The sequence below is a fragment of the Camelus dromedarius genome, chromosome 1 (assembly GCF_036321535.1).
Source record: "Camelus dromedarius isolate mCamDro1 chromosome 1, mCamDro1.pat, whole genome shotgun sequence".
Taxonomy (NCBI): Eukaryota; Metazoa; Chordata; class Mammalia; order Artiodactyla; family Camelidae; genus Camelus; species Camelus dromedarius.
This window is the reverse complement of record NC_087436.1, coordinates 119,010,809-119,037,755: the sequence shown is the minus strand read 5'-3', so window position 1 is coordinate 119,037,755 and position 26,947 is coordinate 119,010,809. Positions and strand designations below refer to the sequence as shown.

Below are 26,947 nucleotides of genomic sequence, written 5' to 3'. Positions count from 1 at the left end.
ATTTTTTATAGTTTCTATTTCTTGGTTGAAATTCCCTTTCTTTTCATGAAGTAAGAGCAAATTTTCCTTTATATTCTTGGACATAGTTATAATAGCTACTTTTACAGTCTTCATTTGCTAATTCCAATATCCAGACTTTGGGGTCTGTTTCCTTAATTGTCTTTGTATTAAGTATGGGTGATGTTTTCCTATTGACTTGTATATTTTCATATAATTTTGGATTATATCTTGGATGTTGTGAGAGGCTCTAGATGTTTTGTATTGTCCATCCAAAGAGCGTTTTTGTTTTGTTTTATGTTTGTAAGCAGTTAACTTGGTTGAACTCAACTATGAACTCCATCCCAGCAGGATCCCAGTTCACTTCTTTTAGCCTTAGCACCTCTGCATGGAGTCTGTTGTGTGTGTGTGCAGTTTGTAGCCAGCTGAAGGTTCAGGTAGAGTTTATGTGCTGCCTTTGGGGGCCCTTCTGTAGACTCAATTTCTGGGATTAACTACCTCGTTTTCCAGCTACTAGGATTTTCCCAGATTCTCTCTTCTGGTTTATCGAACCTACCAATGTGACTTTCTATCTGAGTTTCAGCAACCACATAGCACAGACTGGCACCTGTCCTCAGGCCAGAAGCCATGAAAATGGAAAACTCACCCAGTGCTGCCTCTTCTTCCAACTGCTGTCTCCCCAGCAGTGTCTGCCATCCAGTGAGGGGCACATAGTGGGCATGAGACCATAGTTGTAGGAGAGACCACTGTACAGCCAGGGGCAGGGGGGTGGCAGAAGGAGGTCTCTCCAAGAGGGCTCCCTGGGGGAGGTGGCATTGGGGCTGGGATGTGTCAAACATCCAAAATGAGAGGATGGACTTTCCAATTTCGTGGTTTTACCAATGAGAATTTCCAGCTCTTAGGGGAGATCAGTTTTCCTAAGGCAAACCCTAGAAGACACTTACTGTAGCGATGAATAGATGTTACACATTCACCAGCCCCTTCCTGAGCCTGAGGAAGCAGTGTCCTGGCCTCAGGTTTGGTAGTTGCTCTGTAAATGTTTGCAGAATGGGACCAGAGAGGCTGGTGGTCAGGACTCCCAAATCTGGACAGTGAGGTTGAATCTCAGATTTATCTGGCACATTTCTGAGCTGGCCACTGCGATTTCTGTGGGGGTCAGAAACAAAGATGGGGAAGAGCTTTGACTTTCTGCCTGGTACATTTTGGTCATCCATCACTCCTTAGTGTCACGGTCCTTCCTCTCTCCCAAGCCCTCTCACCCCCAGCGTCTCTCTTGAGTTTCTAATCCCGGGCAGACTCTACTATAGCCACGCTCCAGATGACAAAACTGAGTCTCAGAGAAGTGGTGTGACGAACCAAAGGCCACACGCCGAGACGTTGGACCCAAGACTCCAACCTAGGACTTCTGACTGGTCCATGAACAGCTCTGGGAACTGTCACTGTGGATGGGCTTCCATCCATCTTCTTAGCTGCCGATAGAAATAATAGCCATATCTCCCTGAGGGGCTGGCGTGAGGTTCAAAGGAGGCAATGATATAAAACTGACACAGAAATTGTAATTGCCTGCAGACGTTAGTGTCCGTTACTGTGGTAACTGCCCAGCATTTACGGACCACATTTGCTCTGGGTACCAATGGTTACATTGGCATTTTAATTTAAAAGCATTGTTATTTCTCCGTCATAAAAATAATGTATATTATGCATATGTCCAAACTCATTAAACTGCATACATTATATGTGTGCATTTTCGCATATATCCATCACACCTCGATAAAGCTATTAAAACCTACATTCATTACAGAAAATCTAGAAAACCTAAAAATGTAGGAAGAGGAGGAAAAAAATATTTTCTTTCAACCACCCTAAAGCCACCTCTGTTTAACATGGTAGAAAATTCTCTTGCAGCTTGCTTTCCCTCTGCCCAGTTTATTTGCAATTTAACACGGCTGTGATCACTGGTCTATATAATTAAAAACATTCTGTACGCAGTTTTATATCCTACTCTTCCCCCCTAAGGGGGTGCTGATATGAAATGGGGAGAAGGACCAGTGCCACATGCGGGAATGCGGCACCGCTGGGCTGTGCTCCCGGCTCTGGCCCTCCTGTGTCCTTGGGCCAGGGAGGCTGCCCATGAGGGACAGTGTTGGGCAGCCAAGGCCTGAGGCTCTTCCCGATTCCACATTCAGGGAGCATCTCCATGGACCCAAAGAGCGCCTTTCCTTGCCTTGTCCTCTGCAGTTTAATGAAACGCGCTTTTATCCTATCAGTGAGTAGGTCCCGTGTGTCATCCCGCTTCTGAACCACCTTGCCTCCCTCCTTTTTCCTTTCGCTGTCTGAGCTGGCAGTGACCTGTGGCTCAGAGGGCCCTTGCAGGTCAGGAGCTGTGTCTGAAAGGAACTTGATTGGAAAAGGAAAAGGCCTGTATGGAACAGGAGTGGGAAAGCCACTGGAGGCTGAGGGAACAGGTCTTGAGACAAGTGGTAGCTGGTATTTTTGGTGACAGCAAGGAGCCCAGAGTCGGGAGTGGAAGCCCAAGGCCAGGAGAAGTGAGAGACGGGGACTGGGGGGAGACGGGGGCTCCGGAGCCCTCCACTGACTTAAAACATGGGGCATTCAACCGTAAGCATTTCTTACCACACATCTGCCGATCCCGCTGATCTGGACTTGGTTGGACTCAGTGAGCTGGTCGGTCCTCCGCCCTCCCTCCCTCTTGGGCTAGGGATAGGGGCACAGGCTGGCCCCCGGAGATCCTCCTCTGGGCAGTGGAAGAGGCGCAGGACCATGGCTTGTCTGCTGGCATCCCACAGGCCAAAGCGAATCACAGGGCGTGGTCCCCGGCCCAGGGTGGGAAGCAGTGCCGGGTGCCAGGTGCGGGTGCAGGAGAGGACTGAAGATTTGGGCTCCTGATGTGGCCTGTTTTGGGGGGATGCAGGTCACTCAAGGCTTTGACACTCTGAGTATCCTCAGGGAACCCCTGGAGGGCTCCGAGGGGGCTCCTTCTGGCTGCTCTGTCTAGACCAGCTTGTGTCCAGGCTGGGAGAAATGGGGGAGATGCGATAGGAGGCTGTCACAGCCATCCAGGCAAGAGGAGGGAGAAGTGATTGGAATCTGGATGTATCTGGAAGGCTGGGCCAGTAGGGCTGGATGTGGAGAGTGAGAGGGAGACCCTAAGGTGGCCCCAAGGCTCAGGCCTGAGCCAGTGGGAGGAAGGAACTTCCATCACCCGAGACAGAGAAGAACGCAAAGGAGGGGACTTGGAGCAGAAACACCCTGTGACTTGGGAGGCGGACCATCAGCCTGGCGGTTACAAGGAGAGCACAGTGTGGGGTGGGCACCAGCTCAGGGGCCAGCTCAGTGTCCACCTGGGGCTGCCGAGAGGAGTGGTCAGGTCTGCGGTTTACCTGAAAGGAGAGCCGCTGTGTTAAAGGCTGACCAGAGATTTCAGTGACTACAGAGTCCAGGTCAGGGGTGCCAAGGGTCCTGTCCATGTGCAACTCCGTGGGGGGCAGGGAGGGGTAGAGTCGGCCTCTGTGGCCACCAGAGTCAGGCGGGTGAGTGTCAGATTTGCATCCCAGGCCCCTGATCTGCACACGAGGAAGCCCCCAAACTGCTTCTGGAAGGGAAGGAAGAAGGAAGGAAAGACCCACCCACAGTCTCTGTCCCGCAGCCAGCTGGTGGGGGGTGGGGCGGGCGGTGGGACCCCTCGACAGTGCTCCCGGCCCCTCGGGCTCCTGCAGCCCAGCCCAGGGGTGTGGGGGCCCTGGGGACAGGCGGGAGCAGTTCTGTCCAGCTGCATGGTACTGGGTCCTAATGAGCCGTGCCTTCCTGTCTCCGTCCCCCACAGCCGATATCATCTCTACCGTCGAGTTCAACCACACTGGAGAGCTGCTGGCCACCGGCGACAAGGGTGGCCGGGTCGTCATCTTCCAGCGGGAACCGGAGGTGCGGCGGGGCCTGGTGGGAGGCAGCTACACTCAACCTGGGTTTTAACCCGCAGGGTGCTGCTCCGTACCCTAACATGGTGCCTGAGCTGGCATGCAGGGGTGGGACCCTGCAGGGCACATCTGGGGGAGATGTTCTGAGCCCCCTCTGCTGAGTGGATGTTTGGTGATTGCTCACTGCATCCTAGACCCCTGAGAAACAGACCCCCCACCCCAAGTAAACTGCCCTCTGCCTGGGTGAGCCGGGGCTGTCCCAGCCAGAGCAGGGTAAAGGGGGGATGGGCCCTTCTGCACCTGTGGGTGGGCACTCTGGCCCGAGTGGGTGGTTTTGCTCGGTCCTGGCTTTGCCCCCGTCAGGTCTGTTGTCCTGCAGAATTCCCTATAAGATGAGAACAGCCTGGAACAGCTCCAGAGGCGCTGTTTCTGAACCACTGGAAGAACCTGGAGATTAAAAGGTCCTATTTGTTGAGCACCTACTATGTGTAGACAGCTTACTGCTCTCTCCACATGCTTTTCCCAGTCTTCATTGCCCAGTGCTGAGGGTACGGACCCACATCCCACTTACAGATACTCCCAGCTAGTGAGCAGAGACCAAGGAGTGAAACCAAAGCTGGATGCGCACTGCTGCTCGCACACCTCCCTGCCTCAGACATGGGCTGGGGTTAGATGCTGAAGACATGGGGGGTGGGGAGGAGCGGGGAGGGGTGGGGAGGGGTGGGGAGGGGTGGGGGAACGGGATGAGGAAGAGAAGGTGAAGAGAGGGCAGGAGGGAAGGATGAAGGAGGTGGGGGAAGCGGCAGAATCATCCCCCGCCTCCAGTTCCTCAGCGTGGTCCCCACAGCTGACACCCCCCGAGGTCTGACTTCCTGTGTTCGCGGCTGTAACCCCCTCACGACAACCCTAGTGGTGCTATAAATGCTGTTATCATCCTCAGTTTACATATGAGGAGACTAGAGCTCAGAGGGTTTGAAAACGGCTTGCTGAGAACACAGAGCCTGAAAGCAGACAGTCCAAAACCGGGTTTTACCAAAGCCACGTCTTCTTTCAGTCAAAATGCACCAAAAAAAGTGAAATCAGTGGATGCGAGTTTCTCTGTTTTGAATTTTTCTCCTTTAATTTTTTTCCTTAAACCCTTAATTTTCCCATGGACCTTTGCCACAGCCAGTGTTTATGGGTAGAATTAGAGGGGAAAATATTGAAGAACTTTAAAGCTTTCCAAAAGTAAAACAGATACGGAAATACAGAAACAGATACTTTTGAAATTTTAACAGGAACTTGAAATTGTGCCTGGTCGACTGTGTTTTGCTCCAGGCAGTCATAGTCATAGTTTCTTGTTGTCACATAATCTTGAGTTGTCTGCTGGGCAGTGGTCCCTGGTGCCCGCGACGGACTCACCTCCTCACTATTTTGAGGGCTCCACCAGGAGGTTCTTATCACAACAAACTCAACTGCCTAAACCGGGATGGAACCCACTGAGGAAAGTCGGGGGGGGGGCAATATTCTATTCCAGTCTATCTGACGTGGCAGGGTGTTCTGCCCCAACGTTAAATCTGCTCCAAATGCATTCATTCCTCGAGTCAGGCCTGAGTTGGACCCAAGGAAGTGCAAGGAGGTCAGAGCCTCGGACTCAGTGCCAGACAGACCTCAGTGGAGTGAGTGGCAACATTTAGTGGACTTGTGGTCTTGGGGGTCGATTCATCTCTGAGCCTCCACTTGTTCATCTGTAAAATGGGGGGAGTCATGCTCCCCATCACAGAGGGGCGTCAAGGATGGAACAAGAGGAGGCGTGAGAAGCACTTGGCTCGGTGTCCTGCACACAGTAGGTGCTCAGTAAATGGGAGCTGGCAGAGTTGCCCTTGTTCCTCCTTATTAGACTCTTACAAGGAGGTGACGGGGCTGGGCCATGGCTGCACAGCAAGGTATTAGCCAGTTAAAAAGCAGAGAGTTCCTTTGGACGCTTGACTGGATGCCCAATCGCCATGGCTGTGTCGGGCCCTGTGAGGTTTAACCAGTCGGGTCCCGCCCCGCCCCGCCCCGCGGTCCTGGAGCTCAGGCCGCTGGTCTGGTTTCCCTGCAGAGTAAGAATGCGCCGCACAGCCAGGGCGAGTATGACGTCTACAGCACTTTCCAGAGCCACGAGCCAGAGTTCGACTATCTCAAGAGCCTGGAGATAGAGGAGAAAATCAACAAGATCAAGTGGCTCCCGCAGCAGAATGCCGCCCACTCCCTGCTGTCCACCAACGGTGAGGCGGCGGGCGGTCTGAGGGTGTGCGTGCGTGCCCGTGTGCGCATGTGTGTGTGCGTGCACATGAGCATGTGTGCGCGCGCATGTGTTGTATGTGTGTGCACATGAGCATGTTGTGTGTGTGCACTGTATGCACGTGTGTGCATTTTACGCCCGTGTGTGCATGTGTTCATGTGCATGCACATGCGTGTGTGCATTGTACACGTCCGTGTACGTGTGTGCGCATGAGCGTGTGCACATTTGTGTGTTATAGCAATTTGTTATCAAATGCTATTTCTCACCTCACTCATGTGGTGAACATTTTCTAGGTCTTTTGAACGATAATATTTTGAGCAGCATGTCAGTTCCATGCAGTGAATGTGCTCGCCCAGCCTTTTCCTGTGGATGGACACAGGCTTTTTCCCACTGCTGTAAATAGCAGCTCCTTGAACATCTCTGTGAATCCTTTTCTTTGGGGGTGGACGAAGGAGGCCAGGTCAGGGAACGCAGTGAGCACCTGGTGCACACTGACCTCTCCGTCCGCACCCCCGAGACCACCCCAGCGTGGAGGGTCTCGCTGGATGGTGCAGGAGGCGCACTGGTTCAGGAGCCTGCCTGGCTACTCTCCACCTGCCTCTAGGGGAGGGCACACACCCCCGCCAGGCCCCTGAGGAGGCTCCCAGCCAGACGGCGCTTCACTGTGGTCCACTTGGAGGGCAAGGCTCCTGGGCCATCTTGCCTCCACCAGCAGTGCGCCTGGGACCAGAGGCCCAGCTTCCCACGTTCACATCTCCCCACTAATCCTCCATCTCTCACCCCATCATCAAAGGTGCCTGGGGTGGGAAGAAGACAGGCCTGAATTCTGTCCCAGCCCGGGGACCTTGGGGAATGGCCTTGCTTCTCTGAGCCTCAGTTCCCTCACCTGTGCTCCCTCTGGGGTTACGATGAGGGTGGAGGGAGGTGGTGCCCACTCAATACCCCGTGACCAGCCAACACTGCTCCAGGGTGACTGAGCCTTAGGAGATGATGCCACTTGCCCTCCCTTAAGGCGGCCTTTACCACAACCCTGAAACTGATCACACTCAATCCCACTAGCCCACCTCTGTGCCCAAAGGCCAGCCTTCTCCACTCCCACCTGGCCAACCCCCACCTCCTCCCTTAAGCCTCCACTGGGTATCACCTCCCACTGAGGCTTCACTGATCTGTCAGCCAAGCCAGGTGTCCCTCCCTTGTGCATTCCCACCCCTCTTGACCCCAGGCTTGCCCTCAGGGGCTCCTGCCATTCAGGTTGGGTGCTTCTGTGCCAAGGACAGGATCTGTGTCCCCTTAGGGATGCCTGGCACAGGGTTAGGCTCAGGAAGCCCCTGTCTTGGAGCCAGAGGGGCCCTTCCCTGTGCTGGAACACAGACAGTGAGAGGTGACGCCCCCGCCCCAAGGACAGGCCCCTGAGGGCAGAAGCTCTGACTGCGTTCACACCCTGGCCCTGCCACTTCCTCTTGTGAACTGTGCCATCTGGGCTGCCTGGTGGGGTTACTGAGAGGGTGAAGGAGACGGCTTAGAGCAGGGCGGGCACCTGAGCCTGTCACGCACTGCTTTCCTCTCCAGTCACCCCATAGAGAGCGTCGTTTGTGCTGCCTCTTTGGAGGAAAGGCCGCCTTGGGAATTCTCTAACACCCCCACCCACAAAGCTTCCTGCCCTCGGCTCTGAATCCCAGTGCCACCCTCTCCTGGTGGCCTGTCCCTGGGCACCTACCAAGTGTTTAATTGATGTCATTTTCTCCCCTTCCTTCTCACGAAGGTGGCAGTGTTTGTTTTGGCTGCTGTACTAGTCAGGGTTCTCTGGAGAAAAAGAGCTCATAGGATACGTGTGTGTGTGTGTGTGTGTGTGTGGACAGAGAGATGGCTGTAAACGTAGACAGAGATGTATAGAGACAGAGGTTTATTTTAAGGCGTTGGGCCACGTGGCTGCAGGGCCTGGCAAGTCCACAACCTGCAGGGCGGGCTGGAGACCCAGGGAAGAGCTGATGCGGCAGTCGAGTCTGAAATGTCCGCTGGCCAAGCTCCCTCTTCCTTGGGGACCTCAGTCTTTTTTCCCTAAAACCCTCAACTGATTGGAGGAGGCCCACCCACATTCTGGAAGATAATCTGCTTTACTCTCTGGATTTAAATGTTAATCTCATCTAAAAAAATAGCTGCTGGGTAACATCCACACATGTTTGACCAAATGTCTGGGGAGTGTGGCTTAGCCAGGTTGACACCCCAAATTAACCATTGCAGCCACTAAAGATTACTCTTTTGATGTTCTCAGTGGGATTCCAGAGAAGTGAGGCCCCTGGAGAGCTAGCTGAGTTCTGGATGGACGGGGATGCGTCTCAGAAATAGGAAATGGGTTGCCTTCTTTTGTCTGCCAGCGAAGGCCTGAGCAAGCAGGCTGCTTCATTAGGACAGTCTTCGTGGAACTCCGGTGACAGGCTGATAACTGCCCGTGAAAGGGTCATATCCTTTGACCCGGCAGTTCTACCTTTGGGATCAACTGTGAGGAGACAGACATGAGGACAAATGCTCCATTTGCAGGGACGTTCGCTGCATCACTTGGCAGAAGGAGTGAGATTAGAAAGAACCTGCGTGTCCAGGAACAGGATGTGGGTTGGGTCAGCTGTGGATTGAGGCCCCCTCATCCAGTGGACGCGAGTGGGTGCTCGGTTCTCTGGGCTGGTGTTAATCACATGTCTTGTTCACTCTGTTTTGTATTTAAAGATAAAACCATCAAACTGTGGAAGATCACAGAGCGTGACAAGAGGCCCGAGGGTTACAACCTGAAGGATGAGGAGGGGAAACTCAAGGACCTGTCCACAGTGACGTCGCTGCAGGTAGGCTGTCGGACGCGGCGGAGTGAAGCCTGGAAGGGCCTGTGAGATGCGAACCAGTCGCTTCCCGAGCCTGAGCCTGAGCCAGGCTGCTTCCTTGCTGGGCGGCCGCGGTCATTCCCCTGCCCTGCACCTCGGTTTCCTCCCCAGCAAAGCAGAGGTGATCATCTCTTCCGGAAGTTGTGTGAGGGTGAGGCGAGGTGACGCGTGTCCGTGAAGTCCTTTTCTGCTACACCCAAGGCTGGAGCGCGTATCTTCTAACCCCTGTTGTACAAAGAGGGAACTGAGGCCCAGTGACTCACCCAGAGCGGCTCAGCTGAGGGAGTGGCAGAGCCAGGAGAGCCTGAGAGCAGAGCTTTGTGTGTTCCAAGTGCTTTGCTGAGGGGCAGAGGGATGGCTGGAACTTGGGATTCTTGCAGCCTTTACAAAGGCTCAGCTGCAAAGATTGCTGTTGATTTGAGAGACAGGTCAGAAAGCAGAGCCGAGCGAAGGCCAGCTTCTGCCCCCAGCACGATTCAAAGCAAAAGGACTCACCTTTCTTCCAGCAGAGAGGCTGTGAGACATGAGAGCTCTGGAGTCACAGGACCTGGGTTTAAATCCTGCCCCTGCCGCTTCCTGGTGGTGTGGCCCTGGGCAGGGCTCCCAGCCTCCACAAGCCTCTGATTCCTCCTCTGGAACAAGAATGAACACTTCCTGGCAAGCAAGGGTCTCCCAAGCATTCTGGCTATAAAAACCCATTGGTCCTCAGCAAAATCCTTTTAAGTGGGTGCGTGATTATCATCCCCAATTTACAGATGAAGAAACCGAGAGCTCGATCCAACCCAGGGAAGTCTGCCCCAGAGTCTGCACCCCAGTCTCCTCCATAAAGTGGAAATGAGGTCTCTGCCTCCCAGGGGAGCTGCAGGGATGGTTAGTGGCACCCTGGAAGCGCACTGAGGCCACCTTATCTGTCCCTGGCTTCCAGAACCGTGCCTGGAACAGGGCAGGGTGGGGGGTGCTTTCAGCCCCCCACGTGTTTGCTGGAGGTGAGGACAGGCGGATGCATCCATTCAGCACACGCTTACTGAGCACCTGCTGTGCCCCTGGCCCTGGTCTAGGCACCGAGAGGCTACAGTGAATGCAGAGCCCAGGGCGGACCTGGTGTAAGCCCGGGACAGGCCCTGCTCAGAGAGGGGCCTCAGCCTCCCGTGAAGGAGCCTTAGGAGGCGACTGGTCTCTTCGGCTCCAGTTTCCACATTCCAGCCAATCTGAAAGGGCCGGGTTCACGTCAGGGAAAGCTGTTCCCCGGGTCTGTGCCTTAGCTGTGTGTGTGTGCTGTCCGCTTCGGGGGCGGTACTAGTGCCTCTCCAGGCTCCGGGACTGCTCACAGATCCACCCACTGCCGGTCAGGTGGCCGTGGGCGTCTCCCTGCTCCATGCCTCAGTCTCCTCACCAGCAAACTGGAGACAACGGCTGGCTTTTTCTGCAACAATTCAGCAGGCGCCCGCACTAAGCATCCAGCGAGTTGTCACGCAATCAGTGGTGCTCCCAGAAGGAGGAGTAAGTGCTTAAACACGTTGGTCCCTAAATGACTGGCAAATTGCACGAATAAATTCTGAGAACACATGGAAGCCAGTTAGCTTCGATGCTGAGTCACAGGAGTGATGGTGCCCCCCGCTTCACACACCCCCACCTGGAGCCCCAAGAACGTTTATGAGGGTTTCATTTGCTGGGAGGGATGCAATTATCACCTCCTGATTGGCCTGGCGTTTGCGGCAGAGCCAGTGGCCCGTGAGACTCCCGTTATTTCCCTCTCAGAGTCTGAGATTTTTCTCTGTATGTCACACACACATCCCAAGATGGCATTTAACTGTAAACTGAGGCTGGAGGGGAAGAAAATGAGAAAGAACATGGGAGCCTTGTCTTTTCCCCCATTTCACCCAAGCCTCCCCAACCCTGTGCAGTTTTCTGCCTAATCTGTGCTGTGCTGTTCATGCTGGAGGCAGCTATTACATAGTGAAAAACCTGCTCAGTGCCAGGCCCTGTGCTAGGTCTCTGGGGCCCAGAGCTGAGCAAGATCAGACTGAGTGCCTACCCCCCCAAAGTCTACCCAGCCCCCCAAGGAAGTAGACATGAAGTCACTCCTACCCTGGAGGTCAGCACTGTGACAAAGGGACACACAAAGAGACTGTTCTCTACCTTGTCTGTTTGGTGAACTCCTATTCAGCCTTTAAAACCCTATCAGCCTTCACCCTGTAAAGCCTTTTCTACATGAGCCAGATGAATCCTTATCCTTCTCTGCCCACTCTAGCCTTTGTATCCCGTCCTTCTCTGTCCTTAGTGTCATGTGTCTGTCCTCCTGCCCTGCACCTTGACTAGACTGTGCCTCCCAGAAGAGCTGGTGGAGGGAAAGATTTATTCATGAAACCTCCAAACCTTCAGGGCAGGCTTCTCCTCCCTCTTCCTCTCCTCTCTCTGTTTAATGGCTTTGAAGCATGGCCTGGAGTGGCAGTGAGTGGCTGGAGCACTGAGTGAACTATTCTGAGGCCGCGGGGAAAACAGTGTTGCTGGAAGGAGAGGGAGGCAGCCTGAGATGCTGAGGCTTTGCTGGGCTTGGGACGCTCTCTGACCTCCAGGAGCAGGTGTGGTGAGAAGAAAGTCCAAGGATCCTTAGGGCAGGGGGTGGCTGCGCCCTGAGGGACAGGAAGGGACAGGAACTGCCTTAGACTGTCTCACACCTGGGGGCATGCGCTGGGTGGAGGGTCCCCTAGATGGGCCAGACACACCAACACTGACTCCTGGGCACACAGTCTGGAAGCACAGAGACTCTACACAAGGACCACCCAGAGCCAGACAGGCATGCGCACCGATGCACACACGTGCACGCACGGTCACACTCACCCACACTCGTGCATGCACACCGAGGCTCACACACTCACACGTGGTCACGCTCGGTGCCCCGGTACAGACAACCTCTGATAAGGTCTGCAGAGCTGCCTTTGTGCTTGCCCACCCCCCCCCAGCAGCATCAAAGCCGTCACCTCCCATCTCAGCTGGCCCCCAGGGCGCTCAAGACCAGCTCGTTCATCCCTTCACCTGAGGACCTCTCTGAGGACTCAGCCCTGGGCTGAGTACCAGAGATGCAGAGATGAACACGGAAAGACACGCCTCGCCCCCAACTGGTTCCCAGTCCACTGGGGAAACAAACCAAACAAACGACAACTCATGATGTGGACAGGGCTGTGATGAGGGACTTACCGGGCCAGGGAGCCCAGGGGAGCCCCGGGCCCAGCCTGAGAGTTGGGAGCGGGTGGGGGGAGGTCCCCTGGGAGAAGGAGGTTCTCTTAGATCCCACATCAGCCCGAGTCCAGCCCACACAGCCTGTTTCAATCTCTTGTCATACGCCACCTCCCGGTCGCCCTTTCAGCCTGCTGCCCTGTTGCCCGGTGCCCTCGCCTGTTTTATTTTTCTCCTTAGCACCTACCGCTGCCTGAAACCACAGACACACACACACACACACACACACACACGCTCGTGTGTCAGTGTATTGCTCCTCTCCCACTCGAGAGCAAGCAGTAGGACCCCGTCGCCTGCCCCCACCCAGTCCCGATCGGACTCAGGCAGGTCTACCTGGTGATGGCTGCCTGGGGCACAGGAGCCCCGCAGCCACCTGGCAGAGGGCTGGACTGCCTGTCACCAAAATCTGCCCTCCTTCCTCTCCGACCTCACTGCCTCTCTCCTTGGCACAGTTCCCATCGCCCCTGCACCATCCCCACCCAGTGCCCACCCTGTGCCCACCCCAGACACTGTGTGGCAGTGTGAGCCCTGGCCCAGCCACCTGTAGTCCCCTCCCCTCTGTACCAAGTGTTATTCCAGGAGCACTTGACTGTGGGATCCTCACAGAAGGACCCTGAGCAGGCACCAGCATTAGCCAGTTACAGATAAGGAAACTGAGTCCCAGGGAGGTGAAGCCCCTGTGGAGGTGACACTAGCAAGTGGCAGGGCAGGACTGAAGCGGCGGTCAGGTGTCAGGCCTGCACCTTTGCACCGTGATACCTCGGGGGCATCACACCTGGTTCTGGTTGGGGTCTGTCATTTCCTGACTCTGTGACTTAGGAAGTCAGGCTCGCCGTGGCATCCTGTCTTCTCATCGGTGACATGGGGGTGACCTGCCCCCATTTCCTACCCTCAACTCTGGGCCAGGCTTGGGAGAGATCGATGAGGCCATGTCTGTCTGTCTGTACCTTAGAGGACCCCACAGTTTACTGGAACGAGGAGTCCTGCCCAGCACACCCCGCAGAGCCTGCCGAGAGCCCCGATGGAGATGTGTGTGGCGTGCTGGGGGTGAACAGGGCTGTGACACCCCTACCAGGCAGGCTGCAGCTCTTTTAGGAGGAATTGAGGTTCACCAAGTGTCCCAGGGGGGTGAGTGTTCTGGGCAGGGGGCACGGACGGAAGCACAGTTGTGCTACCGGACGCTGTCTCCGGGGCTCTGCACACTAGCCCTCTGAGGTAGGAGTCGGACTAACCCCAGCAGCTGTAGGAAATGACCCCAGTGTTCCAGGCAGAGCGCACAGAAATGTAACCCTCACTGGCAGAACACGCCAGGTGGGCGTCCTGATGCACACACAGCTCTCCCGTGAGGGCACAGCCTGCTTCCACCCCGTGCCTCCGTCCCTGCAGCCTGGGTCCTCACCGTCCCACTGTGGACGGGGAAAGGGGCAGAGAAGGCACACCTGCCTCTTAACCACTTGGGCCTCCAAGTGCCAGGCCCCACTGAGCTCATGCCCCATCAGTCAGCTCAGTCATGTGGCCACACCCAGCTGCAAGGGCAGCTGGGAAATTCAGTCCCTGCCTGGGCAGCCACTTCCCCCAGATGAGGAGACACAAATGTTTGGTGGACAGTCTAACTCTGCCACAGTATCTTCTTCCATTTTAGAAATGAGGAAATTGGGGCACAGAGGGGTTCAGCCACTTATCCAAAGTCACACAGCAGGCTCAGAACAAATCCCAGGAGGCCAAGCAAAGAAGGCAGGTTTTTCTGCAGGGTTGGTGGTGATGGACACAGTGTGTGGCACTGCTTATTTCCGACACATGTGGGACAGACGCCCACTGCCCTCCTGGTATCTTGTTCTGATCGCACAGCCCTGGGTGTTTCTTACTGCAGCCGCCCTGCCAGTGGCCTGCCCCCCGCACTCCTCCCCCGTCACCTCTCACCCAGCTCTGACTACCTCTCCTGCTCTGCAGGTGCCCGTGCTGAAGCCCATGGACCTGATGGTGGAGGTGAGCCCACGGAGGGTCTTCGCCAATGGCCACACCTACCACATCAACTCCATCTCCGTCAACAGCGACTGCGAGACGTACATGTCCGCGGACGACCTGCGCATCAACCTCTGGCACCTGGCCATCACCGACCGGAGCTTCAGTATCCTTTCCTGCCACAGCCCCGCTGTCCGCTCTGCAGGCAGGGTGGCTCCCAGGTTGGGGCTCAGCTGGCCGGGTTGTAGGCCAGCTGGCCTGAGGGCTTCTGTGTTGTCTGACTTCTTCAGTGAGGTGCCTTCTGACTCACGGTGTGTGAATGACTTGGAATCATGGTGAGTTTATTTATGAAAACTTTAAAACCGTGGCTGCTGAGCATTACATTTGACCCTTCGCCTCCTCCGGGGTGGCCATGATCCTGTCATCAGGGGCCCCCACCGGGGACTGGGGAGGAGACGGAGTCCTGGGTGAGCCCTCCCGGACAGGGGATGGCCGATGGCCCTGAGACAGTCCACTGAGGGCTTCTCTAGACCCTCGTCCCTGGGTCCGAGGCAGGTGCATCAGTGTTTGACAGACAGCTTTGGGGTCTCCCCCTGGGCTTAGAGAGATAACTGGGGTGTCAGAAGCCCAGCTGGAGGGGGTCAAAGCGAAGGGCCCTGCTTGTGGCCCCCTGTTTCTGGACAAACTGGGACAATAGGATTATAGATTGACTTCAGCCCCCACCGACTGGTGAGAAAGAACTGTTGATACATGAACAAAGGCCTAGGGAGGGGTGGAGGCTTGGCCCCGCGGGGGCTGCAGTGGAGAGGGTAGGCAGGTTACCAAGGTGTCACTACCCTGCAGACTAGTAACAATAACAATGCACAGTGAGGCTCCATGCCTGATGTTACCGTGTGCTGGCGTGCACGCGCTTCATCCCCACAGCGCCCGTGGGAGGCAGTACTGTCATGATCCTCTTTTACGATGAGGAAGCCGAGTCGCGGAGAGAGCCCCAGTTAACTTGCTCAAAGCTCATGCAGCCAGTGGCCCTCCAGTCCTGAGTCCCCATTTCCAATCTTCCCACCAAACTGCCCTTCGTGAAGGATGCCACCCAGACAGTGGTGGAAAGAGATGGGAGGACCCTGAGAGCTGTCCCCGAGCATCCACTCGGCGCTGGGTGCTTTCAGCCCTGGGCACCAGGAATTGAGGTCACAAGGCTCCCAGCACAGGGGCCGTGCTGCTCTGCTGCTGCCTCACAGGTCAGGAGCCGACTGTGTCCCTTGGAGCAGAGGCCAGATTGGTGGGGAGGGAGTAAGGAAGGAGGAGGGAGCCGGTCTGGGGTGTTCAGAGAAGAGAAGGAATGACAAATTGCTGAAAGCCAGGAAATGGCTGGAGACCGGGGCAGGGAAACCTTGGAACTGGGAGGACAGGAGCTGGGAGGGACTGAGAGCAAGTACCGATGTTCCCTGAGTCCAGCCAGAGGGTGAGTGGCAAACATCTGGGTTTCAGGGACAGTGAGAGTGGCTGGGAGTCTGCCTTTGCCACCTTAAGCTCTGTGACCTTGGCAAGTCACTGCACTCCTCTGAGCCCTTGTCTCCTCACCAACCCCTCCCCCACAGGACCGCAGCAGGACCGCAGCCTGTGTTCAGTGAGTCCCTCTGAGATGCACCAACCCCAAGCCTTGCTTAAAGAGTGTAAAGAAACATTAGCATCTGTCTCCTTCCCCTTTCCCAGTGCTCAGTGCTGGCAGGGTGGATGTGGATTGGGGTGGTCAGGAACGTTCCAGGAGGAGCTGGGGCTGGATCTGCTTCAAGGGATGGAAGCTCAGTCTGGCTGGATGGAGAGGGCTGGGCTGGGCATCTGCCGGGCTGTTCGTCCATCCAAGCTGAAATCCCAGCAGGTCCCACCCCTGCTTAGGCACCAGTTAGTCAAGGGTCAGAACACCTCCCTCCACCTGGCTCAGGCAAAGCACACACATTTACTGACTTATGAAAGCAAAAGAGCTGCAGATACAGGTGGATCCAGGGGCTCAGTATCCTCGGTTGGCTCTCTCTGCTTCTTGCTTCCACTCTCTGCTATGGCTTCAGCCTCCACATGGCAGTGAGTTGACACCAGCAGTTCAGGCCCCACCCTCCCAGAATAAAGTACTAGAGAAAGGAGACCAGCTCTCTCTGAACTGTCCCCATGAGCACCCCACAAGCTCTAATTGGGCCTCAGGGGCACCCCTGCACCCATTACTGTGGGGGAGCAGTGTTCTGGTTGGTCAGGCCCTTCCCTGGTGCCGGAGGGGGTCCACTCCACCCCCCACTGAAGGTGCAAGGGGTGGTCTCAGGAGAAAAAGGCACTGCCCAGGAGCTGGGGGCCCTCCTTGGAGGGGGGGCACAGACAGGCGTTCTCTGCCGTGTCTGAGGCGCTGACCGGCTTCCAGCAGAATACAGTGAGGAGTCACACAGGAGCCCCAGGGCTGCAAATGGGGCAGGTGTGGGACTCACTAGACGGCGGCTGGCCGGCCTCAGCTTCCCTCACAGCACTCTACAGTTTGCAGAGCAGCTTCCTATTGTCAACTGAAAAACAATGCACAACCTAGAAGTTGAGAATTACATTTTTTCGGCAGACTTCCTGAGGATTTCAAGCCCCAGGAAGCAGCTGCTAAGAGCGCTCTGAGGGGCTACTCCGAAGAGGTAAGGGAGGAGCCAGGATACGTAGGAGTTTTACAACAAAAACCAGGTAGTTAGAACATCAAAAGATTACTGTTAATTAAAGAAAACCAGGCATCTCAAGTTAATAAATTTAGCGCTTTTCTGTGTGTGGGAAGATGCAAGAGTCTGGGCTCTTTGGAACCGTTCCTTTGATGTGCGCCTCAGCTGTCCGGGGCCGGTGTCCTGTTCTTTCCCATCCTGAGTCCCCTGGGCTAAGGGCTTGGCCACGGGCAGTCTGTCTCCATCCTGAGCTCCCTCAGGGCTCGCCGTGGGGTGGGAAGCGGGCGGCTGCAGTGGCTTGATGGCTGCGACATCCTTTGTTTACTGATGCGGCAGGCAACAGTTTTCATCCACACTGTTCACAGTCTCCCTTGGTGCTCCCGACGGCACGAAAGCAAAGCAGCAGTAATGGTACCATTACCCCATTTTGCAGATGAGGAAACGCAGGCTCAGGAGACGGGCGGGCCCGAGGTCCCTGGCAGCAGCAGAGCTGGGGCTCCTGTTCAGGCCTCTGAGGCCTGGCCCTGCCCTCGGGCTGCAGCCTTGGAACAGTGGCTACCACCACCCCGGAGCCCCAGTTTCCTTATCCTAGGACCAGGATGCAGACGGTAACCCCGGCCGATTTATCCCCCTGGGCTGTTTTGAGGATTCAGTGACACCGAGAATGCCGGGGCCCTTTAAAAACCACGGCCCTGCAGCTGTGTAAGGGGTTATGTTTCATTTCATTCAACCATCAGTTCCCGGTGCCTCTTTCGTGTTCAGCCCTGGGGACACAGGGATGAATGAAAGAATCTCAGCTTCTTCCTCAAGGGCCTAAAGGGCCACCCGGGGACACAGCCCTGACCGGGGTGGTGTCAGGGATGTGATCCTTGCTGTAACCCAGGTCTGCACACACTGTCTGGGCTACCAGGGAGGACTGAGCAGGAAGCAGGTTAGGACTTGCCCGGTGGTTTTGTTGCAGGAAAGTAGGGCTCGAGAGGATGGTCGTGTCCCAGGTCTCGGGTGAGTCAAGTGAGGGTCCTTGGCTTTGAGCAGGGAAGAATTCAGGGGCGAACGACAGTGAAGTGACAGCAGGTTTATCCAGGGAGACACGCACTCCACAGATGGGGTGCGGGCTGTCTCAGAGGGCCAGAGAGGCAGCCCCGAGGCGTGAGGTCGTTAGTTTCTATGGGCTGGGTGATTTCATAGGCTAACAAGTGGGAGGATTACTCCAACTATTTTAGGGAAGCGGCGGGGATTTTTAGGAATTGGGCCACTGCCCGCTTTTTGGTGTTTTATGGCCATCCTCGAACTGTCATGGCGCCTGTGGGGGGCCCACTTAGCAGCTAATGTATTACAATGAGCCTATGATGAAGCGCAAGGTCTCCTGGGAGTGGAATCTTCTGTCATCTTGGGCCTAGTTGTTCTAACCAGTATTTGTCCCATCCTCAATGGCTATGTCATTCTTTTAATGGTTGTGCCCTGCCCCCTTCCCTCCTGTCTCAGGGCTGTGGGTGGACTGGATTCCAGAAGACAAGTCTGGAAGCCAGGAGACCGAGTAGATCCAGGGAGAGATGGAGATGGGTAAGGCGGAGTATAGCCATGGGCAAGAGGCTGAGAGGTAGATTGACAGTTAAAACATAGACTTTGTAGATAGATATGGGGCTATACCATAGCTGTCTTTTGGACATGGGTGGCCACAGGACATTAGAACAAGTTAGCTGTGAATAAAAAAAGAGGACTGATCCATCCCAGGACTATAGGCAGTCCTGCCCAGTCATTACTGTAGCTTCTCCTTCTGGCCCCATCTTAAACACACAGAGTGTGCCCTGTCCAACGGTGTGCTTGAGAGCACACCATTCACCAGTAGATTTATTGAGCACCTGCTGTGTGCCAGGCCCTGTGCCCAGTGCTTGAATTAGATAGACAAAGACCCATGCCCTCCTGGAACAGACATATAATGTAATGATGATAAACCATTAATATAGTAAACAAGTCAAATGTCCAGCGTGTGAGCAGGTGATACGTGCTGCGGGGAATGCGTGGGACCAGTGAGCATGCTGGGCTGAGTTTTTCTCCAGCCACGATTCGCCAACCGGCTGCAGGTGCAGAGCGGGTGGAAAGGGAGCCAGGGTGGTGGGTTGGCCCAGTGAAGGTGCAGACTTCTGGTCGGCTAGTGGCGTATGCAAGGGAGTGAAAACAATGGTTGGCCCCAGAATCTAAGCCAGGCAGGGAGGTGAGGGCTAGTGACAAGAGGGAGCATCAGTGGATGAGGAGGTCCCTGTGGGAACCCAGAGGGGCTTCCCTGGTTGCAGATCTTGCCACGTATTCTGTTAAACCCTGTGTGTAGCCTCTAGTTTTGTGGAAAGGAATTGGTAGTTGATCAAAATATACAACATCTTGGCCCTTAGAGACAGGTGAGGTGTGCCTTACAAAATACTGGAGACGCGGGGGCCAGGCTCAAGGCAGCCCTGCCTGTAGAACCCAAGTAGCACTTAGGCAGGCAGGAGGAGCTGAGTGGCATCTCCAGGGTGTGTGGGGCCCTGGAAACCTCCCCCGATTAGATGAGTTCATCAGGGAACGTGCTGCCTGAGGCGCTCCCCACGGCCTGCTGCTGCTTGGCCACCAGAGTGACAAGACACTGGGGCCCAGAGCAGAGAGGCCTGGCGCTGTCCCACACGTCCAGCCTCCTCTGGCCGGGAAGGTGTCGGCACTGAGTTGCAGGTGCAATGATGGGTCTGATAGCAGCTGAGTAATTAGAAAAGGCGTTTCATTTCCAACGTGGGAGGAGGCCAGAGAGGCGGCTGTGACCCCACGCCGAGCTGGGGAATTGCTTTGAATTTGGAAACACCTTTTGAGCAAGGACCTCCCGGGGGATTCTGGACCTGGGGGCTCACATTCCTTTAAGTCTTGCTCTTCGGTATCTTGATTTGTCCTGATGCTGCTGTTCAGTCCTCAAAGCCACTGAGAGTGTATTGCTGTGTTACCATCTCGTGTCCAACTAGTAACACTTCCTACTTAAGCAAAATTGATCTTTAGCAAAAGTTTTAAAGGAAAGAAAAACTTCTTAATAAAGAAGAAAAACAAGCATTGCTTTGACCAGTAAGAACAGTAACAAAGCTGACTCCGAGGGCCGTTCCTCTTCTAGTTCCAGAACTGGCTGCTCTGAACAGAGGGAGGGGAGCCTGGCACTTCCTGAGCCCCTGCACTGTGCCGGGCACATACACTATGCTGGGCTTGCATCCACCACCAGGGTTCCCAGCCTCCTTCCCCTCCTTCACCCACAAAATGCAAAGAGGTGCCAAGCCCTTTCCATTCTCCCCCTGTTGGCCCTGGAATCATGCCCTCCCCTCCTCCTCATCAAAGGCCCAGCTCAGGTCGCCCCTTACTTGCCAGGACTGTTGTCTGCATCCCACCTTGTCCAGCCAGCTGGCCCCCCACTGGGCTGCTAGAGAGGCTCAGTGGAGCTCTGGTCTGACCACACCAGTCCCCTGTGTGAAGTTCTCAGTGGGTCCCCGTCAGCTTCTGGAGAACGTCTGAATCCCCAGCAGTGCCCTGCAGCTCTTGGTGACCGGCCCACCTCCCCGGGGTCCTGTGCATCAGATTTGCCCACACCTTCAGGCTGTTGGGTTTTCCTTCATGTTACCAGGGGTGGGAGCAGTGCTCTGCCTTCCGCTGACCCTTCTCCAGACCATCCTCTCTCCCTCTTGTAGGCTGGCTGGCTTCTGTTTGCCCACAAGCATCCCTCACAGCCCCCTTGGCCCGGTCACCCCGGCTCTGTCCACTCTGCGCTCCTCCCAGTCTGCTCGAGCCCCTCTGGGCCCACACTCCCTGGTCACACTGGGCTCTTGTCATCTGTTAGTGTGACCACCTCCAGCCCGCATTTTCTGGTGAAATCCTGGAGATTAGGACCCCCATCTGAGCTCTCTGTGTCCCCACACATGATGGAGGCCTGGCGCATCGTAGGTGGTTATGAATGGTTGTAGATGGCGACTTTGGAGGGAGGAAGTTCACGTTTCCATCTGCTCTTTGGATACAGATGCCTCCTTGTAAATCTAGGCTGCAGGGTGGGGGCTCCAAGACCCCTGACGCTACAGAGAAGCCATCTGGGCTCTGGCGTCGGGCAGAATTGTGCCCAGATTCATTGCTTTACCTCCTTTGTCGTCAATTTGCATGATTGTAAAATGGGCCAAATTCCTTATCATATGGATATTTGTAAGGAATGAAGGAATCATTCGCATACAGGGGTTGTCAGTTGGCCAGTATTATTTTCCCTCTTAGACGACAGCCCCTCAAATACTGAAGGCTGTTTTTCATGAAATCCCTGCGTTTTCTCTGATCTTTGAAGCCCTTTTTCCCCAGTGCCATCTCCATATCTGTTTAAACAACCTCTCACGCTCCTTAATACCAACATTTTGAGACTGTTAGGCAGTGCTGGGAGGTTTTTCTTGAGTTTGAAGCATCTTAAAGGTAACAGATTGCACAGGAGGCCTCAGCTGATGGACCTCTGCTTTATTTTTAGCACCCGGAGAATTGTAAAGATAGTTCAATTGATTTTTCTCCCTCTGAGCGATTTCTCAGGGTGGAAGCTGGCATCACACCAAGCCTCCGTCTGGAACAAATATCTAATTCTCATTTACGTAGCAGGTGCTGAAGCTCGGCAGGATGGTGAAGCAGCTCCAAACCTTGGTCAGCACTGCTGGGCTTGTTCTCCACACAGAGAGCCACGGAGGGGACTGATCCAGGCTCTGTGCTGAGCAAAACCCTAGAGCCTGAGGGCCAGCCCTGCCTCTGAGAGTCACTCAGGCTTTCTGAGCCTCGCTTTTCTCATTCATGCAGTGGGGGGTACCTCCTGCGCTGGGAGTTGTGGGGGCAGAACGGCCAGTGAGAACAGGGCCCGATGCACTGTAGACACGACCCACTCCAGCCTGTGACCACTGTCAGGCATCATACAGGTTGACTCTTTTCATCCTCCCACGGAGAGGAAAAATGGAGTGCATCTGCTCAGAAGTGCTCCAAGTCCGAATCCCCAAAATCATGTGGCTAAACCATCACCAACGCCACTGCTTTGAGGGCTCAGCATGGTGGGGAAGTTGGTGGGTCAGCCTCCACCACCTCCGAGGGCTCCGTGTGCTGTCCGTGGTGCTGACCCCACCCAGCGCATAGTGCTTCCCCATCTCCATTCTCACCACTTCCCACACCACCGTCGCCTCTTACCGAGCACTTGCTCCGCCAGACAGCGTTCTATCGCAGGGAACATACTGACCTATTTAATCCTCCTGACATCACAGCGGAGTAGGCATGATAACATCCCGCCTCTACAGGGGAAGAACCTAAGCCACAGAACGCTTAAGTAATCTACCCAGAGTCACCCAGCTAGCAAGTGGGTGTGATTCAGACTTGCAGCATCTGGACGCAGAACCCTTGCACGTCACTGTCACGCCCCACCACCTCTCAGTCATGATAGTAACAACTTCCACGACAGCCACTGTCGTTGCTCATTTATTGCAGGTGCTGGGCTGAATGCACTGCACTTGCTGCATTTAACCCTCCCAGCAGCTCGTGTCGGTGGGCTGTCATTCCCTCCATTTTGCAGATGTGGGGACAAGCTCTGAAAAGTGGATGCTGTTGCCTGTGGGCCCCTCCTAGCCCTGGTCGATCAGATTGCCCGTCCAACCCCATCCATGCAATAATGTTTCTGGCTCTTGTTTTAGATCCTAAGGGAAAGCAGGTGCTGTTTGCACTGTTGCAGGACAGAGTAGGGATTGATTCATAACATGGGTGGCCAGATGCATGGGCTTTGGCAGCTGTATGATGTTTCTAACATTTCTTCTAGGTGTTAGGGACATGTGACTCTTTGGTGCTTCCTGTCCCTTCCTGACAGGCCTCCATGGCACTTCTCTAACACCCTCCTGATTAAACCCCCTGGATTCCAGGCCAAAGTCCTGTCACCCACCCTCTCTCTCTCCCTCTTGGGGCTCCAGCAGCCTGCCCTCTCACAACTCCTCAGCCTTACACTTCCTCCAGCCTGACTCCCTTCCTGGATAACTCTTCCACCCTCAGCTTAATGCCTTTGCCTCAGAGGACACTTCCCTGACTCTCCAGACAAGCTCAGCACTTTGTTATAAACCCCGTCGCATGCCCCCTGTATGTCTCCTGGAGCATCAATCGTGGGGCTAATATCTGGTTTCAGTGCTGGGCTAGGAGCCTGACAAGTTAGGACAGGGTCTGGTTTTCCCTTTCTTGGTGCCATGAGAAGGTAGCTGGCTGGCTATACATCCCAGCTCTGTCCCCCTTGAGTTCTCCCTCCCAACTCTAGGTTGGGTGCAAACCCAGGCATGCGATCCAACACAAACCCTCACTGTCCTTCCAGGGTAAGACAAACATTACACCTTTTACAACCTGCTTGATTTCGTGTTTTTTTTTTTTTTTCAGAGGAGTAGAAATGCTCTGATTCTTATTTAACTAACTTTGTTGCTGAAAGTACCAGCCACCTGCTAGGGTCTTTGACTTATGTAAATTCATTAAATCTTCGTTACAGCCCTGCAAAGCAGATGGTACCCACTCATTCTACAGATAAGAAAAGCAGGGCACAGAGAGGTTGAGTTTTCCAGAGGTCACACAGCTGTTACTCAGTGGACCTGGACTATCAACCTCTGGTTTTTGTGCAAACAGTGCGTTCTTGCTTGTTTAAGCGTCTGGGAATCACATAAGCTGGCTTGTGGTGGAGGTGTGCAGATGGGCTCACCGCACAGAGAAACATCACACACTCGAAAGCTTCTGTGTGCTTGTACAGCGGGTGGTTACTAGAAATAGCCCCTTTCCCACAGCGCCGTGTGGCCCCAGCTGTCTGATCCTGCTCTCTGAGTGGGATTGCACCATCATAGTTAATAAGGTTCCGAGCAGAGAAGGGAAGGAGGCTGTTACGGACTGAATTTTGTCTGCCCCAAATTTGTATGTTGAAGCCCTAACCTCCAGCACCTCAGAAAGTGACTGTATTTGGAGTTAAGGTCTTTAAAGAGGTGATTAAGGTGAAATGAGGTCATGAGGGTGGGTCCCAATCCAGTATGACTGGTGTCCTTATGAGAAGAGGGATTAGGACCCAGACACACACAGAAGGATGACCACGTGAGGACGCAGTGAGAAGATAGCTGCAAGCCATGGGGAGAAGCCTCAAAAGGAACCAACCCTGCTGACACTTTGATCTTGGACTTCCAGCCTCCAGGACTGTGAGAAAAGAGTTTTCTTCTGTTTAAGCCACCCAACTGTGGTATTTCACTTTGGTGGCCCAAACAAACTGGTACCAAGGCACAAGTTGCCAGGAACCTCCTGTAGGATCTGACCCGGTTTGGCCAGAGTGCTCACAGCTCATTTTTGTAGCCAGGTCATCCTTTAAAGAAAATCTGCTGGGAAAAAGCAGCTTTGCTGGCCGTGCCCCAGTGAGACTGCATTTGTGTGCAGGAGGCCTTTCTGGGCACCTCCACACCAGCATCCTTGGGGAGCCTGTGTGGGAGGCTCTGGTGGTGTGGTCCTTGGCAGAGCTGCTTCCATTCTCACTCTGCAGCTGCTCTGTTGCTATGGTAACAGCCTCCTCCTCCTGCGAGTGTGCTCCTGCTGAGACATCTGGATAAACCACACTTTGTGTGGTTCAGCCAGTGGAGCCCAAGGCCACATCCTTCTCTTCATGGAGTCCCTGCCCACTCTTGACATCCAGCTTGCCCTGGACATAGCCAGTCCAGCGAGCCCCGGCAGCAGGCCCTTGGGAGTGCTGACCTCCCGGGAAAGCTGCATGTTGTGCGGAGATGCCGTCACTCCAGAACGTAGCGGGCAGCAGGAGGAACACTGGCTGGGAGTTAGGAAGCCAGGGGTCTATCCTTGCTCTGCCAGGCTCCACCTCTGGCCCTGGGCCAGTCTCTTCCCTGCCTTGGCCTCCCTCTCCTTGGGATGGTGGGCGATCCCGTCCTGCAGGGACACCTCAGAGGTGTCCTCACCAGCCCTCCAAGGGTTTGACTCTGTCTCTAGGCTCTTTTTCTTGCTGTGTTTTCACAGTCATCTGTCTTGGCGCAGCCGCTGAAGCCCGGCACATTCGTTGATATTTGGCACTCCCTGGGCTTTTGTGGGGTGCTTTCTGTACCCATTTCCCATTTGAGCTCCTCGCTGGAACAAGCCAGTGACATTTATTCATTTCACGTGCCTGACCCACCTAGTGGTCGGTGGAGGTTTTCCCAGTGGATGAGTGACGACCCTTGTACCTGTGCCCCCGAGGGGACAGTGACTGGAGACCGAGGCACAGAGAGGTGAATCTCCCAGGAGTGAGGGCCCAGGAACATGGTCACCTTCTCTCCGACATTTGAGAGGCCATTTGAGTGGGATCCCTCGTGGCGCAGTTTCCGACTGAGGGCTGGCCCCTGTGCTGGTGGTGTGCGGGGGCTGGTTTCAGGACATCAGGCAGTGCCTTTGGCAGCAGGAAATGAAGGAGTTTCTATAAAAATCTCTGCAAACTTGATGACTCTGCAGGCCTGTCTGGATTACATTCCTGTGTTCTTGGCAGGAAGAACCAGAGATTTCATTCTGTGATGGAACAGGTCAAACCCCTGTTCTACTGACTCCTCCTGTACTGACTCCCCCAGGCGTTTGACATACTGGCGATAGGGAAGGGGGGCTTCCGTTACAAGAGCAGGATTGCAATCCCTCTTCTAGACGGGGGTCAGGAAAGAGTAGCCCACTGGGGAGAGGTGGGCGCAGGAATCCACCAGCTTATACAGCTTGATGGGGACACGGCCACACCCACTCATTTGCATACTGTCTTTGGCTGGCTTTGCACCGCAGAAGCAGAGGTGAGTAGCCTACATGAGCTGTCCTGGTGAGTTCAGCCTAAATTTACTCTCTGGCCCTTGACAGAAAATGTCTGCAGACCCCTGGTCTAGAGGGTTATACTTGTATATATTCACACTTGGGGCTGGAGCCAGACAGCCACCAGAACCAAAGACGTCTTCTCAGGCCCTGGCATTATGCCACGTGCCTTCCTGGTTCACTTACAAAGCACCTACTCTGTGCCAGCCCCCCCCCCTTCCCGTTCTCAGCACATCACGTGTGCCATCATAATTAATCCTATTGCTACCCTAGGAGGTAGGGTGTACCATTGCCATTTTGAACTTGGGGAAACTGAGGCACAGAGAGGTTTAGAAACTTGCCCAAGGACACACAGCTAACAAGCAGCAGAGCCTGGATTCAGCCTCAGGCGACTGGGGCCACGGTTCTCACCCAGGCTCTGCTTTGCCTCCCAAGTCACAGTGGGTATCTTTCAGACCCTGGAACCCAATTTAGTTCTAGTCCCCAGCTGGCCCCCCTCTGCCTGGCCCTGAGCAAGTGGCTTCTCTTTGCTGAACCCCTGTTTCTTCATCCATAGAAGGGGGTGCACCTCCCTCACATGTGGAGAGGATGTGAAGCCATCTGCTCAGAGCCAGCCCACGGGCCATTTTGGGTGGGTATGCGTATAAACTGGAGTTTAAGGTACAAACAGGAACAGGATTTTGCCCACAGTCAGATGGACAGGACAGGTCGGCCAGCAGCCTGAAAAGATAAGCAGTGACGGGTGTATGAACGCAGCATGGAGGAGACCACAGGGGTTCTAGTGGGGAATCGGCCTTCCTGACAAGCTCAGCAGAAACCTGTGAGCTTCCCGGGTTCTGTGATGCTCTTGAGCTTGGCTGGCTGCAGCAAGCTTCGGGGTTGGTGGCTCATTTTAATGGCCCCCATAAGTGACATTCTGCTCCTAAAAGGACCCCCCCCCCCCCGCATACACACACATTCCTCATGGCCTGGAGTCTCCTTGAGCCTGCTGTTCAAACCCACTTTAAGGGCATCTTCTCCTCAAGATGGGTTTGAATTTTCCCGCACTCTTGCATCCCTGATCGGAGGGGCCCACAATGGGCTGATTCATTCATTCACTCCAGCAACTGTTTACTAAGCACCTGCCATGTGCTAGGTACTCCTCTAGGCACTGAAGGTGCAGCAGCTATC

The 26,947-nt window shown here is 54.8% G+C and overlaps 1 protein-coding gene across 2 annotated transcripts in view; it reads left to right on the top strand.

Annotated features, from left to right (window-relative positions):
* The window catches only part of PPP2R2C (protein phosphatase 2 regulatory subunit Bgamma), a 131,290-nt gene that overhangs the window by 72,501 nt on the left and 31,842 nt on the right, over positions 1 to 26,947 (top strand). For both annotated transcript variants that reach the window (XM_031437702.2, XM_031437708.2), the window contains exons 2-5: positions 3,842 to 3,939; positions 6,016 to 6,181; positions 8,920 to 9,032; positions 14,256 to 14,433. In XM_031437702.2, coding sequence (XP_031293562.2) covers positions 3,842 to 3,939; positions 6,016 to 6,181; positions 8,920 to 9,032; positions 14,256 to 14,433 — 555 coding nt within the window. The remainder of the gene's footprint in view (positions 1 to 3,841; positions 3,940 to 6,015; positions 6,182 to 8,919; positions 9,033 to 14,255; positions 14,434 to 26,947) is intronic.